Here is an 18,117-nt window from a genome sequence, read left to right as displayed (position 1 = left end):
GGTGCCTAATCACTTAAGCTATTAATTTCTTATTAATTTCTTCTGTTTTCTTTTTTAAAAAATTATAACATGTACTTATCCTGTGAGTAGGTCTACAGCAGGGGTGGGAACTTGCTCCAGTGGGTCCTGTTTTTGTGGGGGTGATACATGGTACAGGGCTGGAGCTTGCAGGGCCCTTTTTTACTGTGGCAAAGTAGCAGGACAATGATAAAGTCCGTTAGAAGCAAAAAATGTTTAAAAGTAAGTAAATAAAAAATAAAAATAAGGTAATCATCTAGTATAGTGCTGATCTTTTTTTATTGGGAAAAAGATTACCAAAGCAATCATTTTGTCTTTCTTGATTTACAAACCCGCATGGACAACTGACTGATAAGGGAGATAAGTATATATTCTTCCACAGCAGTTATCACAATAAATTCACATTACTGTATCCAGAAAAATACAGGAGATTAGTCTAAGGGCAAGAGATGTAAAGTCTATGAAAAGGAATTTCATCCCAGAGACAAATGCTACTTCTCTCTTTATTTTTTAAGTGGCACAAGTCCTTCTCTATCAGAAGTTCTCATGGAGCCAATCACTGGAGAATGATTTAGCTGCAGAATTTGGACTTCAGCAAGCTACAAAATAAGCCCCATGGAAGATTATTTTGCTTTAAGTATGAGAAATAGACATACCCAGTTCAGAACCAAAATGACTCTCAGTGCTGGTGTTCCATCCAAGGCAAATCAGCCTCTGAATCATCTAACAGAGAAGGTCCTGACACCTGTAAGTTAATAATCGAACATCATAAATTCTCAGTAACTATAAAAATCCCATTCCTCCCCAAATCCTAATTCCTGTTGTTCAAATATCAGATGTTTAGAATTAAGCATTCATAGCTCAAGCTGCTTGCACAGAAGACAATGATGAAGTGATGTTATTTTTTGACCTCTTTGTTGACACATATGTTAAAAGATACTTCTGATATGCCAAGGTAGTCTAAACCCACTACAACCCCTCTTTCCCAACTATTACCAAACAAATAAAAACCCTTTAGGAAAAATATTAAAAACAACTGAAGATTAAGGAGAGGAGTCAAAAGTTGGCAATGTGACCCTTCATAGAGGGTAGGTTTCCAATTTTGTTTTTTATTCCTGTGGCTCTGCCCAAAAGGCAGGTCCTTGTCTCAAAGTAGTGAAGAAGTGCAAGAGGCTCAAAGTCTGATAGAAACTCCCTTGTTACACCAGAGAAACTAGGAAAAGGGGTCCCTGCAGGCCAGGAAGTATCAGGAGAAGGGAATGGTCCTGGAGGGAACAGATTTAGAGGAGGGACCCCTCTCATGTGTGTAGACCCTTAGCAGCTCAGCCCAGTTCCTGAAGCATGCAGGCATGGGGCAGCTCCAAACCAGCACAGCAAGGTCCGGGAGAACGGAACTGAGATGTCAATGACCTGCACGAGGCTCTAGCTAACCCCCTGAGCCACACAAGCAAGGACAGATGTAAATTAGCATATCAGAGATGTAGAGAACTGAGATTTGAGACACTTCTCATAAGAGATAGGGCAGAATTGAGAGTGTCAACAAAACCTGGATGACTGCCTGCTGAAACAGAAACCTCAACATCCTCTGCAGGATTACAACAGGACCCAGAGGCCACACAAGGTGACAGTCATAGTTTCCAGACATGATCAAAATTAGTGGCTATAAAAAGATGCAGGAATCTGTGATCATTTCTCAAGGGAACAAGCAATCGACAGATACCAATCCTGCGATGGCCCAGATGTTGGAATTTTATGAATTTATTAGGTAAGTTGTATGAATAGATAGGGAAAGGCAGAGAGACAGATAGCTTTAAAAATGTAATAAAACTATATTAGACGATGTAAAGGAAAACATACTTGAAATGAATGAAGAACCAAGAATCTTAGCAGAGAAATATAAGCCCTAAAAAAGAACCAAGTGAACATTTTAGGACTTAAAAATACAGTAATTAAAATTTAAAAACCTCCCTGGATGGGCTTAATAGCAGAATGAAAATGACAAAGTGAAGGGTAAAGAACTTGAAGCTAAATCAATAGAAATTACCTAATTGAACAGCAGATATTTTTTAAAAATTAAAATGAAAGAAAGATCTCAGGAATCTGTTAGAAAATACCAAAAGGTCTCATATCTATGTCATTGGACTCTCAGAAAAGAAGAAAGAGAGAAAGATATTATGGCACAAAAAATATCTGAAGAAATAATGATTAAAAACTTCCCAAATTTGGTAAAAGGGGTAAGTTTACAAATCAAGAAGCTCAGCAAATGCCAAACAGGATATGCTCAAAGAAAACTGCTTAGATGCATCATATTCAAACTAATGAACACAAAAAGATAAATATAAAATCTCAAAAGCAGCTAGACAAAAATGAAACATTATATCCAAGTGAACAATTCAAATGCCTAAGAATATCTTACCAGAAATCAGAGATCAGAAGATATAGGGATGATGTCTTCATAGTCCTGGAAGAAAAAATTTTTAAAAAGCAACCTATCAACCATAATTCTTTATCCAGTGAAAATATACACAAGGAATGAAGGCAAAATAAAGTCATTCTCAAATGAAGGGAAACTAGTTTGTCACTCATCAGATCTGCTCTGGAAGGAATGCTAAAGAAAGTTTTTCAGGACACCTGGATGGCTCAGTCTGTTAAGTGTCTGCCTTTGGCTCAGGTCATAATCCCAGAGTCCTGGGACAGAGACCCACATAGGGCCCCCTACTCAGGGGGGAGCCTACTTCTCCCTCTGCCTCTCCCCCTGCTCATGCTCCCTCTGCCTCTCTCTCTAATAAATAAATTTTTTAAAGATTTTATTTATTTATTCATGAGAGACACAAAGACATAGGCAGAGAGACAAGCAGGCTCCCCACAGGGAGCCCAATGCAGGACTCAATCCTGGACCCTGGGATCATGGCCTGAGCCAAAGGCAGATGCTCAACCACTGAGCCACCCAGACAACCCTAAATAAATTTTTAAAAAAGAAAGCTTTTGAACCTGAAGAAAAATTATACTAGAAAATAAAACTGTAATGTTTAGGAAAGAAAGAACAACAGAAACGGTAAGTGATTAGGTAAATACAGAAGACTACTTTTTTTTCCTAAATTGCCTAAAATATTTATGACTGTTTAGAGCAAAATGTAAGACCTAATATAGTGGGATTTTCAATGTCTGTAAATAAAAGACATATAATTCTAACAAAGTCCATGTTGAAATAAAAAGAAATATGTTTGCAAGTGTTCTACATTTTATAAGAGGTAGAGTATTTACATAGACTATGAAAGATTAATTATTTATATTGCAAACCCTAGAGCAATCATTAAAAATCATACCAAAAAATCCCCAAAAAGCCAATACTAAAAATACTCAAATACAAAAGAAGACTGGAAAGGAATAAACAAAAAAAACAATATAAAGAACTAGATCTTATATCTATATAAGATATATAAAAATATATGTATTTATATAATATATAGAGCTAGATCCAGACATATCAATAATCACATTAAATGTTAATAGCCAAAGTATTCACTAGCAGGCAGAATTCTGAAGATAACCTCCTAAGATTCCTGACTCTGCTTAGTCAATTAAACTAACTTAGCTACGGCTACGAAGCAGCTTTACACATGAAATTAATGTTACTAGCCAGCTGACCTAAGATAAAAAGATTATCCTGGCAGGCCCAATGTAGGCCTGGTAAGCCAATCGCATGCACTCTTGAAAGCAGAAGAATAAGTGAGAGATGAGGCAAAAGGGGAGGGAATAGAGGGTCAAAGAGTAAGAAGGATTTGACCACCATTGCTAGCTTTGTAGATGGAGAAGTAGGCCACAAGCCAAGGAATGTGGGTAGCCTCTAGAAACTGACAACAACTCCCAGGGGTCAGCCAGCAAAGTAACAGGGACTTTAGTTCCACAACCTCATGGAACCAAATTCTGCCAACAATCTGAGTGGGCCTGGAAATAGATTCTCCACTAGAGCCTCCAGAAAGAAACACAGCCCTGTTGACATCATGATTTTGACCTGTAAGACTCAAGGAGAGAAGCATCTGTGCCCGGGTGTCTGACCCATGGGAACTGTGAGATAATAAATTAAGTTGGTAGTAGTTTATCAGCAGCAATAGAAAACGAATTCATTTCAGTTAAAAGAATTGAACTGACAGAATGGATACAAAAGAAAGATCCTACTTATAGGAAACACTATAAACTTAGAAAACAGTTTGAAAGTAAAAAGTTATACTATGAAAACAAATAAGCATAAGTAGGCTGGAGTGGCTATTTTAATCTCAGATAAAATTGACTTCTTGGCACAGAGCACTAAAAAAGATAAAGAGTGACTTTTCATAATGATAAAAGGAACAATGTATCAGGAAGACAAAAACAATTATAAGTGGATATGTACCTAATAATAGAGATTTAAAATACATGAAACACCCTTTCAAGAAGATGGCGTGGAAGGTGAAGAAAGAAGCCCCTGCTCCTCCCAAAGCCTAAGCCAAAGCAAAGGTTTTGCAAGCTAAGAAAGCGGTGCTGAAAGGCGTGCACAGTCACAAAAAAAAGAAAATCTGCACATTACCTACATTTCGACGACCCAAGACCCTGTGTCTCCAAAGGCAGCCCAAATATCCTCAAAAGAGCGACCCCAGGAGAAACAAACTTGATCACTATGCCATCATCAAGTTCCCCCTAACTACTGAGTCAGCCATGAAGAACATAGAAGACAACAACACACTTGTGTTCATTGTGGATGTCAAGGCCAATAAGCACCAGATCAAACAGGCTGTGAAGAAGCTCTATGACATTGATGTGGCCAAGGTCAACACTTTGATCAGGCCTGATGGAGAGAAGAAAGCATATGTTCGACTGGCTCCTGAATATGATGCTTTGGATGTTGCCAACAAAATTGGGATCATCTAAACTGAGTCCAGCTGGCTATAAATCTAAATATAAATTTTTTCACCATAAAAAATACATGAAACAAAAACAAATAGGTATAAGAGAAAAATAGATAATTCCAGTCAGTAAAAGAGTTTGATAGCACTCGTTCAGGAACTGATAGAACAAACCAACCAAACAAAAAGTCATTAAGAACATAGAAGATCTGAAGACACTATCAACCACGTTAATCTAATTTCACATTTATAGTAGTCCAACAACTGAAGAATACATGTTATTATCAAGGGAACAGGTTCATTCACCAAGGTAAGCTATATGCAGAGCCATAAAACATAGCTCAATGAATCTAAAACAATCAAAATCAAAAATAAAAATAAAACAATCAAAATCATACACAGTATATTCTCAGACCACATGGAATTAAATTATATCAATAATAATAAAATACTAGGGAAACCCCAAATATCTATTAAACAACATATTTCTAAGTTAATTCCTGGGTTAAACAAGAAATTACAAGGAACTAAGAAAATGTTTGGACTGAGTATGATGAAAATACAACATATCATAATTTGTGGGATGAAACTTAAATACTGCTTAGAGAAAAAAATGTGTAGCTATGTGCATACATGAGTGTATAACGTGTAAGTACATAGGATGTGGGCGAGTGGAGACAGATTGCATGGATTATACAATACTTCACTTACAAAAATGTATCTTACAGATGTTCCAGAAGTCTATAAAAATAGACTTTTATAAATGTTTGTGTTAGGCACAGAAACAAAACAGTTCAATGTATTGATCCATACCATAGAGAGTGCAAGGCAAGTCACAGCTTCTGCCAGAAAGCCTTTGGCTTTTAGTATGCTGTTGTTTCTCTTCCCAATCAGATTTTCCACACATAAATCCATCTTATTTTGGTACTAATTTGTATTTTTCACCACATCTACTTTCTCCTTTATTGTATTTTAAATACATACTGGGAAATGAACAAGTGAATTAGGAGTAAAAATGCAGGACCAGTTTATAAGAGGATTTGTTGAAAAGAACAAATAAAAATTTTGAAGTATGACGGCCACTAAAGCCATCTTCCATTTCATGAAACTAGATTTGGCTATTTGATCCCTGGAAAGTGGTTTTGAACAACAGTACATTCAAAAAACAAGTGAGAAACTTTGAACCTTTAAAATCCACATTACATTTAAGTTTAGAAGTAAAGAAGGAATTTATTGAGACTCTGTAGTTCCTAAAAGTACAATGTGTGACTGTAATTAATCTTTACACAATAGGAATTTGCTTAGTTTTGATTATGTTGCTGCAGAAATTGTTGGCAGGAGATAAGGCAAAGTATAGCAGTTGATAAATCTGTTTCTCAGTATCACTGGATAACTGACTCTGTAATGTGTTGCACTCCCTTGTTTGTAGAGCTCTTCAAAATTATTTAAGGGGTCCTAGTAGAAAAAAGCATCCACATAGATATGGAGGCAACATACAGGGGCTGTCTAGGAAATAGGAATGCTTCAATAATGAGGATGGAGAATTAAAAACCATACAAAAATTGCCCAGCATCAAGGAGATGTGAGAAATCTGTAAGTACAATGATACATATCCAAAGTTTATAACCAGTTATGTTTGGCTCAGAAAATTTAAAAGTTTGCCAGTTTTCTTAATCTGAAAATGAGTGATATGACTGTTGTCGAAAAGCAGCAGAAACATAAATATTCTGAATAATTATGAGAAATTACAGAAAAATAATTATACATGGAAGAACCAGTCCTTAACGTGCATGGAGTGGATTGTCTTAGGGAAAATGCCAAACAGAGGATACATTTTAAAAGAACAAAAACAATTCAAGGAGTGAAATATGAGTTATAACACTGGGGTTAATGCAGTGAAATACTATAAATTGCCACAAAAGTCATACAAAAGCTATAGCTAGTCTGCACGAGCGCACGTGCGCGCGCATACACACACACACACACACACACACACACTTTTTAATCTATAAAGAACTGATGACCGTAAGGTAGAAAATGTCTATATAAATATATATGTAATAAAGGTACCAAGTGCAATGAACAGTAAGACAAACTTTAACAAACAAAATGCTATAGATCCCACCAGTAAACCTGCCTCTCATCCTTAAGAGCAAACCTTCCCTAAACTACTGTAATAAGGAAGTATGAGACCCAAGTTCTCTCCACCTAGAGAGGATTTCGGTACCTGATGTAATGTGATACTGGGCGTGTGCAAGTCAATAGTGGCCAGAGAAGGAATTCGAGATTCTGAGAGACTTTTGTTCTCTTTCCTTATTAATCTGGAATTTCGAGCTAAATAAAAATAACCATAAACATAGTTTAAAAATTAGACATTTTAGTTTCTCTACATTCTGTATCTGTCCCTTATTGTGTACTCAGTGTACATATTTACTTACACAAGTCTGTATATATATTCACAAACAAAAATATGTAAAGCTACTATAATTTTTTTTAACATTTTGTAAGCTTATTTAACATATGTTTTCAATAATGTATACAAAAAGGCTGAAAAAGTGGGCAGCCCTAGTGGCTCAGCGGTTTAGCGCCACCTTCAGCCCAGGGTGTGATCCTGGTGACCCAGGATCGAGTCCCACGTCGGGCTCCCTGCATGAAACCTGTTTCTCCCTCTGCCTGTGTCTCTGCCTCTCTCTCTCTCTGTGTGTCTCTCATGAATAAATAAATAAAATATTTAAAAAATATATTTTAAAAAATATTTTAATATTTTTTAAAAAATAAATAAATAAAATAAAAATATTTTTTAAAAATATTTTTGAAAAAGCAAAGGCATTATAAACATACCTATCCCTTCCAAGGCTCTCAGTTCAGGGAGATGATTATAGTTTAGTTCAGGCAAACGGACATCTGTCTTGGAGTATTCTCTTCTTTTCTTATTTGTCTGAAGTAGGCTCTTTTCACTAGTGACCTAATAACAGAATGATTAACAAGTCAATTAGCTTCCAGGTAAGCTTGGCCTCTTTTTTAACTACTGTATTGATATATCATGAACTTTAGGAATTTAAGAATAACACAAAACTTCAGAAGTCCTGCAATGAGCTTTTTGAGTTTATTTGGATGTTTCTGCTTGTTCTTTGAATAGAGTAAGTGCTAAGGCTCTTGGTTCAAATCAATTATGAAATAATTAACTCGGGCAGCCTGGGTCGCTCAGCGGTTTGGCACCTGCCCTTTGGCCCAGGGCGTGATCCTGGAGACTCGGGACCTAGTTCCGCATTGGACTCCCTGCATGGAGCCTGCTTCTCCCTCTGCCTGTGTTTCTGCCTCTCTCTTTTTCTCTCTCTCTGTGTCTCTCATGAATAAATAAATAAAATATTTTAAAATAAAATAAAATAATTAGCTCAAAAAAACTATCTGTAGGGACAAAAAATAATGAGTTTAAACTACTATATTTACGTATTTAAAGAGTGACAAATAAAATACATAAGATATGTTTGTAATAATACATTATTTGCATTTTGGAATCAGCATGAGCAGGGGAGAGGGTTACTGGTCTTCAAACTTGATGTTGAAGAAAGTTTAGGCTTAGCTCTGCCTCCATTAATTCTCAAGAAAAGACTTCAGTGTGTCTTCTCCTCACTAATCTCTACCTCCTGTTTTGACTGCCCCTTAAAAATAAGGATAAACAGAAATAAGATCTAAAATTAACAGCCAGCCTTGATTATGCAATGCCTGAAAGAAGGCTGATATCAATTCCAGCAATGTAGTATTGAGCCAGCTACTGTGAAAAGCCTTGTTGATCAAAGTAATCTTCCAAAGCGGACCAAGAATATAAAACACAAAAGTATCTACAAAGAAATCAACAGGGTATATATTAAAAAAAAAAAAAGAAAGAAAGTACTATGGTTATAGAAATTTTGGGCCAAGAATAATGAAAAGAAAAACATAGGTAATGCCCAAATCATGATAGGTATGAAAAGAAGGCTACATTTTTCAGCCTGAAGATAATGAGAAAGGTAGAGGAGGGAAATTTGGGAGAAAAGTACTCCTTTGGGAATACATCCACACCTCCATTCCCTGGCAGAAGAATTCATTCACCACATTCCTTAAGCATCTTCTATATACTAGACACTAGTATAGTATAGCAGGTGTGGGTGTGGGGTAGAGCTACAAGGAAATAAACAAACAAAACACATATTCTTGCCTTAGAAACTTACATTCGAGTTGAAGGAAGACAGATAATATATAAATAAGTGAATATAGAGGCTATTAGGTGTATGCAGTAGGAAAAACTTAAGCAAGAAGAGAGGATAGAAAGTAAAGGGAGACAAAATGAGTTCAAATATTAGGGAAGACTTCACAATAAGGCTTCATGTAAGCCGAGGAGCAGACAAGAAAATTCTTAGGATTATCTGGAGAAAAAATATTCTGAAGCAGAGGAAATAACAAGTGCAAAAGTCCAAATGTAGGAGCATGACTGGTTATGTTTGAGGAATACAAGGAAATCAGTGGGTTGGAGTAGATTTTGATCAAGAATGAGAGTAGCCAGAGTGGAATAGTGGGATGGTGAAGTGGGTCAATCAGGGCCTTAGAGGTCTTGTTAAGGACTTTGGTCTTTACTCAGAGATGACAAACTAATGGAGGATTTTGAGTAGAAGAATAGTTTAAGTTAACTTTAAAAAGAAGCATTCTGGCAGTTATGTTGACCATAATAACACTCCTCTGAACCTTCAGAAGACCTCTGAACCTCGTACATGCTTCCACTATTATAATCTGATGCTGTTTGAATTTGTTGATCCTATATTAGACCATGAGCTCCTTGAAGAGAGAGATTTGATTTATTCATCTCTGGTGTCCCACACATAATACGTAATCAATAAATATTTGCAAATGAATAAATAGAATACTTTCACCAAAAATCTGGTGTGAGCGCGGTACAATATCTTGTCACCTACTCTACAAAAGAACTGATTACCAAGTATTAAGAAAATTTACTGTTACCAAAAAAAAGTAAAACAGATGTCATTTAAATAATACCTTATATTTGAACTTCTATATTTGCAAAACTTATTTAAACTCTAAGACCTTCACAGACTTTTACATTTATGATTATGACAGGTTGGGATGATATACATATAATTAAGATTCCACCTTATGATGTGTATCCAAATAAAATTCTCAGTTCTCCCACTATTATATTTAACATTAGTAGAAGTCTAGAAATGACTAATGCTTGCTCTTCTACACTGGGAATAGTTTACTTACTGATGTGGTCACATTAATATTATAAATTCCTGATGGAGAATGTTTATTTGGTTTAACAAATGGAATACAATACTTCTTGGTTTTGTCATCCACTCTGTAACAACAAAAAATTTAAGTTAGAACAAGCAGTAATTACTTCTCAAGCACAAAATCAAAACCAGGGGTGCATGGGTGGCTCAGTGGTTGAGGAATCTGTCTTTGGCTCAGGTCGTAATCCCAGGGTACAGAGGCTTCTCCCTCTGCCTGTCTGTCTCTGTCTCTCTGTGTCTCTCATGAATAAATAAAATCTTTAAAAAAAAAACTTTGGTTTTTGACACAAAACCAAGTGACATGCAGTTTAATCAGCATTTAATGCCACTTATTCTTAAATATAAAATGAGAACAGATGTGGTGGAACATTCTGTCTTTCACCACTACCCTCAGGCCTCCCACCTAGCTCCCAACTCCAACCAAATAAATCACTCTCCTTCCAGCAAAATTTCCAAAATAGCTTCTTTGTAGAACCAAATGCCCACAGCCATACCATGTAGCAGCAAACCCTTAAAACCAATTATTTCTTTCATTATGATAACCTCCTTCCATGTTTTTAGACTAAATAGTTGCAGACTTTGTTCATCTTAAACAATACAATCATACTTTCTTAGTACTCAGGTGAATTTTTTTTAAATCAAATCCTAACAATTTTCATCACATAGGGCAAAATTCTTTTGAAACAGAACCCTGACAAGAATGAAGATCACCCAGAAACCTGAAAGTAATATAATGTGGCCGAATTGACAAACACTTGCAATTTGCAAACATACCCTTAAACAACACTTTGTTCTTATTTTCCTAATTCATACCTGTAACTCTGAACTCCTGGGATAGTCACAATTCCAGAATTAATACTGGGAGCCACTGCAGAAAGATTGTGTGCAAGTGGGGGGATTGCCACGCCTGGATTTCTGGTGTGATCCATACTGCCATTGCTGCAATCTCGGAGGCTTGTAGAAGGCACTGTTTTGATGTTGTTCATCCCACTGTCAGGGAGACTGCTGGCATTTGAAGCTCGACTGACTTTTTCAACTTTTTCTCCATCCATTTTTGACCCTTTTATTTTAAATACTTTAGAATCTTTAATTTTGGGATCAGCATTGGTATCCTGACCATTAATAAAAATGTTGATAATATTAATGATCTGAGGAGAATGAAAAAATCACCTCTTCCTATAAAGAATTTGTCAACTAAGGCAGAATTCCATAAATATCACCTTATGTCCCTGTTTTCTTTATCTATTGAATTAAATTAAACCCAGGATTCTTGGTCAGACATATATTTACAATAAAAATACAATTCATAGAGTACCTGGCTGGCTCAGTCAATGCAGCATGCAACTTTTGATCTCAGGGTTGTAAGTTCGAAACCCACATTGGGTGCAGAAATTACTTAAAAATAAAAAATATTTTTTAAAAAGTGCAATTCACACTGGCTCTGAGCTATATGTGTGTGTGTGTGTGTGTATATATATATATATATACATATATATAAAATACGTATATCAAATTTATATATCTTTCAATAGAAAAAATGTGAAAGAGTCAAGTATGCCCATGTTTGTTCTTATATATCTAAAAAAACAAAAATTGAAATGTAAATTGAGAATTCCTTCTTCTTTCAGTTCACTTGAGAAAATGGGAGTAGGTTGGCAGTGAACTTGAATTACCTCACCAGGAACAGATTCTTGATAACCTACCTGTAAGTAAACTCCAAATAAATTAAATACCCAAATCTCAGTTTTAAAATGTTCTACTTTATACAAAATTTTTAAATGATAATTTTCTCTTCTATCATTTAAGGAAAGCAATGAATACATGCATGTGTTTGTATCCATGTGTTTATATGTGAGTACATGTGTCTAAATGTTCTTAGATGAATGTGATTTCCTGACAAGACTTATTGCACAGTCTGATACAGTTTGATATGCAGTAGGCACTTAATACATGATACCTTAAGATAGTTTTTTAAAAGGTAATCTCTAGAGAGAAGATAAATTTTTTACAACTAATCTAAAAGTTAACAACCAGTTCACCACTTAGAAAACATTTTTTATCTTTATTTTTTTCCTCTAAAAATTTAAAGATATATGAAATCTAAAACTTAATACACACTGGGTGGTCCAGTCAGTTAAGCATCTGCCTTCATGATCTCAAAGTACTGGGATGGAGCCCACAGTCAGGCTCCCTGCTCAGCAGGAAGTTTGTTTCTCCCTCTGCCTGTCCCTAGCTCCCCCCACCCCCACCCCCGCCCCTGCTTGTGTGCTCACATGTGTGTGCGCACACGCACATGCACGCATCTTCTCTCACTCTCTCTTAAATAAATGAATAAATATTTTTTAAAAACACTTAAATATACATTAAGACATGGACTTTTACCTGTACCACAAGTGTTTTTCTCTCTTCACCTAAGGAATCATCCTTTTCCTTTTCCTTCTTTCTGTTTTGGGGTTTTTTAGATAAAGAAATATTTCTGGCATCTTTCTGTACTTTTAACTGTAATTCTTGAGAAAATCTACATAAAAATACATTTGTCAATTCAATAAAATTGTATAAAATTGTATAAGATCTAGAAAAATCATTTTCAAGATGTTTTTAAAAATTGAGTATTAAACTGGACTATGACAAGAAAAATTATGGCCTAAATTATCAGTACTCAAAAGGTAGTCTGTGGAACCCCAGAAATCCCTGAGAACTTTTCAGGAGGTTCACAAGATCAAAGCTATTCTTATCTTAATACGAAAATAACTGCTTTTTTGCTACCTTAAAATTTGCACTGATAGTATATGATGGTGGGTAAAACTGCTAGCACCTTATCAAGAATCGAGGCAAGTGACACCAAATTGTACTAACAGTTATTGTATTCTTCATTCACACATTCTCAGTTAAAAAAAAAAAAAAAAGGCAGGGTCGCCTGGGTGGCTCAGTTAGTTAAGCTTTCAACTTTTGGTTTCAGCTCCGGTTGTGATCTCAGGGTCCTAAGATAGAGCCCTGCATGGGGCTCCATGCTTGGCAGGGAGTCTACTGGAGATTCTCTCTCCTTCTCCCTCCCCCCCTCCCCTCCCCTGCTCATGCATGCTCTCTCTCTTTCTCTCTCTCTCAAAAATAAATAAATCTTTAAAAAAGAAAAGGCAGTTTCATTTAAGAATGTCTCTTATGAAATCTAAACCTTTGAATAGGGGATCCCTGGATGGCTCAGTGGTTTAGCGCCTGCCTTCCGCCCAGGGCATGATACTGGAGTCCTGGGATCGAGTCCCACATCAGGCTTCCTGCATGGAGCCTGCTTCTCCCTCTGCCTCTCTCTGTGTGTCTCTCATGAATAAATAAATAAAATCTTTTAAAAATATTAAAAAATAAACCTTTGAACAGATATCTTTTTTCATATTCTGTGTGAAGAAGAGAATATGCATAAAGCACCTCTGCTATGAACCGAAGTGCAATGGCTGTCTTAAGAAAAGGAACTGTGTGATTATTTGAAATACAAACTAAACTAACCACCGTTTTCATGGAACATTTTTACTTGAAAGAAAGACGAATAGAAAACTACAGTTATTCAGGCTTGGAGTATTCTGCAGACATTTCTTTTTAGTGAACATAAGAAAACGACTGATAATATTTGTGTGAATGATAAAATTCAAACTTTTACACAAAATTAGAATTCTCTTAAACTTGTGTCCACTACTGTGACCTTAACAAATTCCCAATACCTAAAAAGACTTTTCTGATGACAGAGAATGTGGCTTTTTGATATTATATAATGAAATATGTTATCATTTTAAAGATCTACATTATTTAGCAAAATAATATTTTCTAAATGACTGATCATGATGTTAAAAAAGCATGCATAGGTAAAAGATCTATTTGAAGTACAAGATAGACAAATGGATTTCAATGTAACAGGGTAAGAAAAATTCACTGATATGCTTCAGATTCCACAATGCAACCAACTTTTAACAAACTACCACTGTCAAATTTTGGTATAGTAACAAAGTTCTGGGTATGGAATCAATAAAGAATACTCACAATTAATTAAAAGAGCAATCATTATACTCTTCCATTTTGCAAGTACATATCTGTGTGAAGCTAAAGTTTCTTCATATATCTCAATCAAAACAACATGTCACAACTAACTGAATGCAAATGCAAATAAGAGAAACAAGGTATCTTTTATTAAGCTATTAAATAGATTTGCAAAAATATAAAGCATTGTCATTGCCACTCATCTCACCATTTTTTATTTTGTTAGCTGCAGTGATGCCAGCAGCTGGGATAGCACAAGAGACCATGCCAGCAGCGCTGGCACACACAAGTTTGGCACATCAAGATTCTAGCTTAGCAGTGACAACAGTGTTATGGGACTACGTGTGGTGTGAGTTCAATGGCAACAGGAGATGGCACCTTTGCAAACATATCTGTACCCAAGATGATGGCATCACACAGCTGGTAGCCACATACAAATCAGTGACCTGAGTAGTAGATGTCACCAAGGGAAACAGAAAGAAAATCACGAAGTGACTGCTTCATGAAAACCAAGATGCCTAATTTAGTGAATTCAGGGGATCACTCCTAGAAACAGTATTACAGCTAAGGGTGAATAGAGGTAGGGTGCTAAATATTTGAGATCCTATAAAATCAGGGGAGTAGAGAAATAAGAGAATACCATTACTTTAACTCTAGATTGGGGTACCCCAGAAAATATGAGTCAGAACTATACCTCTCAGCAAATCCATCCATGTGAAAGAAATCATGGTGAAGGAGCTCAGCACAGAAGGGTCTTTTGTCTGGGTCAATATGTAAGCATTTCTGGAAAACCAAGGAATATACACAGCTCATATCAAAGAAAAACTGGTTACATTTACATTTCTAAATATAGAAAAATAGAAAATCACTCTTTATAGTCAATGAATTTTAAAAATGTATAATAAATGATAAAGAATAAAGTACAAATCTAGACCATGACCACCAATGGTTGCTAATATCACAAAAAGAAAGACCACCATGTCTCTAGATGGAAATACATAAACTTCTTATGATGTAGTCTTGCCAAAAATCAACCTGATTCTGATCAAGCTCTAGCTCTACTATGAGTTTATAGGAAATACAGAACATAGAGGAACATATTAAACTATACTATGTAGAAAATTCTAAGGGTCAAATAACCTACTTTATCAAATAAATGACTAGGTTTAAACAAAAAGAAAGAGGTGAATATGAGCTTGTAAATTAAGATATATCAACCAATTGTGATCTATACACTTCATGTGGATCCTAATTCAAACTATAAAAAGAAATTATGAGAAAATCAATGAAATATTGAGCACTGGTTAGATATTTTATAATATTAGGGAATTACTGTAAATTTTTATTTAATGCCCTTGCAGAATGGAAGGGAAAGGGCTTGTTCTGTGTATATTACTGTGCTGGATACCTTACATAGGTATATTTTATTATAATGCAGGTCTTGTTCTGATTTATTGGAACCACTCAATGCCAGTAAAAATAGGAGTAACTCAATAAATAGCTTTAAGTGAACAAGTTCTACAAATAATTAAGGTATTTATGAGTGAAATAATATAGTTTCTGGGATTTGCTTCAGAATACTACAAAAAACAAAGTTGAGATAGGTAAAAGATTGTCAAAAGGTTGTTAATTGCTGCAGCTAGGTAAGTACAGGAGGGCTCATTATACTACTATATTCTTTCTACTTTCTTTTCTATATTTGAAATTTTCCATAATAAAATGTTTAAAAGTTACATAGTTCTAAGGGACATAAATTGGATAATAGTTTTACCTTAATTCCCTTTAAATCTTATAAATAGGTCATAAAGCTGGTCTCAATGAAAAATATTTGAATCCATTAGAAGATTATGTAGAAAAGCAGCAGTGTATTCTACTAAGAACTTGTTATTTTAAAAAAGAACCTGTTATAGTTTTTTAAGCTTAGTAAACTTTTTAAATGGGTTATTTCAAAAATTTAAAAAGCAAAAAATATCTTGAGTAAATGTCATATGATCCTGGTATTTCAGCTATACTGTAATTATTTTATCAATACTTCAGGACAGTTCTAATTAATAAGAATTTTTTGAGCTAACAATTTGAAAGGTCCAGTGAGAATTTCCCAGTTAGTATCTTCTTCAAAGAGAAGGCAAAGGTGAGGATCACTTGTAAATTAGCTTCAGTGAATCCAGGGGCTAACCGAAAGCCTCTTCAACGATACAGTATAGGTCATGATCCTATGCCCTACATTTTAATATTTTGCTACCTCTTTACCTTTCTTTTTTATTTCCTTATTCTACTTTTCTTCTCTTTTCTAGTTACATAGGCCTGCATTTTAAGTATTAAACATTAAACAGATACTGTTGTGAGGAAGGATGTTTTCACTTAAAACATGCTAGATAATACTAAATAGTTTCTTAAGACAAGCAAATTTTTTAGGCCTTTCTCTCTGAATATCCCCCTGCCAAATTATTTAAACTCTTTCTGAATATACAAAAATTAAAATCAGTAGAAGAGTACCTGGCTGTCTCAGTCAGTGGAGCATGTAACTCTTAATCTTGTGGTTGGGAGTTCGAGCTCCAAGTTGAGCTTAAGAACCTACTGGCAGGGGGCATCTGGGTGGCTCAATTATTTAAGCGTCTGCCTTCAGCTCAGGTCATGATCCCAGGGTCCTGTGGTTGAGCCTCCACTTTGAGCAGGGAGCCTGCTTCTTCCTCTCCTCCCCACTTGTGCTCTCTGTCTCTATCTCTGTCTCTGTCTCTCTCTCTCTCTTAAATAAATAAAAAAAATATTTTTTAAAAAAGGAGCCTACTGGCAGGAAAAAAAAAAAAAAAAGGCAAGATTGGGTGGGAGGCGGTCTTCTGGCTGGCTCAGTTGGCAAAACATGGGACTCTTGACCTCAGAGTACAACTCTTGATCCCAGAGTCGTAAGTTTGAGCCCCATGTCAGGGGTAGAGTTTACTTAAAATAAATACGACGATTAAATTAAATTAAATCAATATTGAAATTTTGACCTAAAATATCAACTAGACAAGAAAAAGAAAATCAAGTCTCTATAACATAAATTCACTATAAGAAAGTAAACAGTTTGATTACCTTTGCTAAATCTATCACAACTTCAGAAAGCTTGGGATAGCGTCTTTCAAGAGGTTCTATTTCCTTGATTTCAGGCAACCTTACTCCAGCAAACACAGGATTTTTATAAAACAGCTCCTGATGTCTTGGAATTAGATTACCTGGAAGTGAGAAAAGCACACATCTCTGTCATTATACATCATGATAGAAATGGCAAAGAAACATATAATGTGGACGGGACCAAAGAGTAGAACACTGCTTACAGACTTGAGACTCTCAGCATGCAAAATCAACCAAAAACTGTGTTCTCAGGGTAGTGCACCTGGACGTCTTCATTCACAGTGGTGTTGATGCAAGTCAACTAAAGAAAATTAACATTCTTATCTCAACCTACTCATTTAGAAAATTCAAAACCACTATATATAGAACTGAAGTTACAAGGGAACATAGAAAAAGGACAAGTAAAGAATGTTATAATTTTTTCTTCACTTCTAACAACAAAGCATAAAGTGCCATCCAAAACAATGAAAATATTATTAGTCATATGATCAAAATCTAATCTAGATAATCAGTTCCACTCTTTTTGAGAATTTAATTCTAAAATTAAAATCAAATTGTTTTAATTTAAAAAAATTAAAACATCTGTTGATTTTGTACCTATGTCTAAGGTCTGATTTGAGCACTTTTTCTTTGACTTCAGTGCCTAATCGAGTTTAAAATAACTATGAGGGATCCCTGGGTGGCGCAGAGGTTTGGCGCCTGCCTTTGGCCCAGGGCGCGATCCTGGAGACCCGGGATCGAATCCCACATCCGGCACCCGGTGCATGGAGCCTGCTTCTCCCTCTGCCTGTGTC

The 18,117-nt window shown here is 35.5% G+C and overlaps 1 protein-coding gene and 1 pseudogene across 8 annotated transcripts in view; one reads left to right on the top strand and one right to left on the bottom strand.

Annotated features, from left to right (window-relative positions):
- CDKL2 (cyclin dependent kinase like 2) overlaps positions 1-18,117 on the bottom strand; it is a 42,481-nt gene that overhangs the window by 2,863 nt on the left and 21,501 nt on the right. The window contains exons 6-14 of one of the 8 annotated variants that reach the window (XM_072745459.1): positions 17,285-17,424; positions 14,907-14,995; positions 12,572-12,707; positions 11,003-11,301; positions 10,161-10,254; positions 7,743-7,866; positions 7,129-7,235; positions 2,435-2,479; positions 675-763 (exon numbers count right to left, since the gene is read on the bottom strand). In XM_072745459.1, the coding sequence (XP_072601560.1) occupies positions 2,441-2,479; positions 7,129-7,235; positions 7,743-7,866; positions 10,161-10,254; positions 11,003-11,301; positions 12,572-12,707; positions 14,907-14,995; positions 17,285-17,424 (1,028 nt within the window). In that variant the 3' untranslated portion in view covers positions 675-763; positions 2,435-2,440. The remainder of the gene's footprint in view (positions 1-674; positions 764-2,434; positions 2,480-7,128; positions 7,236-7,742; positions 7,867-10,160; positions 10,255-11,002; positions 11,302-12,571; positions 12,708-14,906; positions 14,996-17,284; positions 17,425-18,117) is intronic. The other 7 variants (XM_025992977.2, XM_072745461.1, XM_072745462.1 and 4 more) reach the window with 7 other exon arrangements.
- LOC140597312 (large ribosomal subunit protein uL23 pseudogene) lies at positions 4,456-4,961 on the top strand (annotated as a pseudogene).

This window comes from Vulpes vulpes, unplaced genomic scaffold (genome assembly GCF_048418805.1).
Source record: "Vulpes vulpes isolate BD-2025 unplaced genomic scaffold, VulVul3 u000000899, whole genome shotgun sequence".
NCBI classification, from domain to species: Eukaryota; Metazoa; Chordata; class Mammalia; order Carnivora; family Canidae; genus Vulpes; species Vulpes vulpes.
The sequence above is the reverse complement of the archived record's forward strand: the minus strand, read 5'-3'. Positions and strand labels throughout refer to the sequence as shown.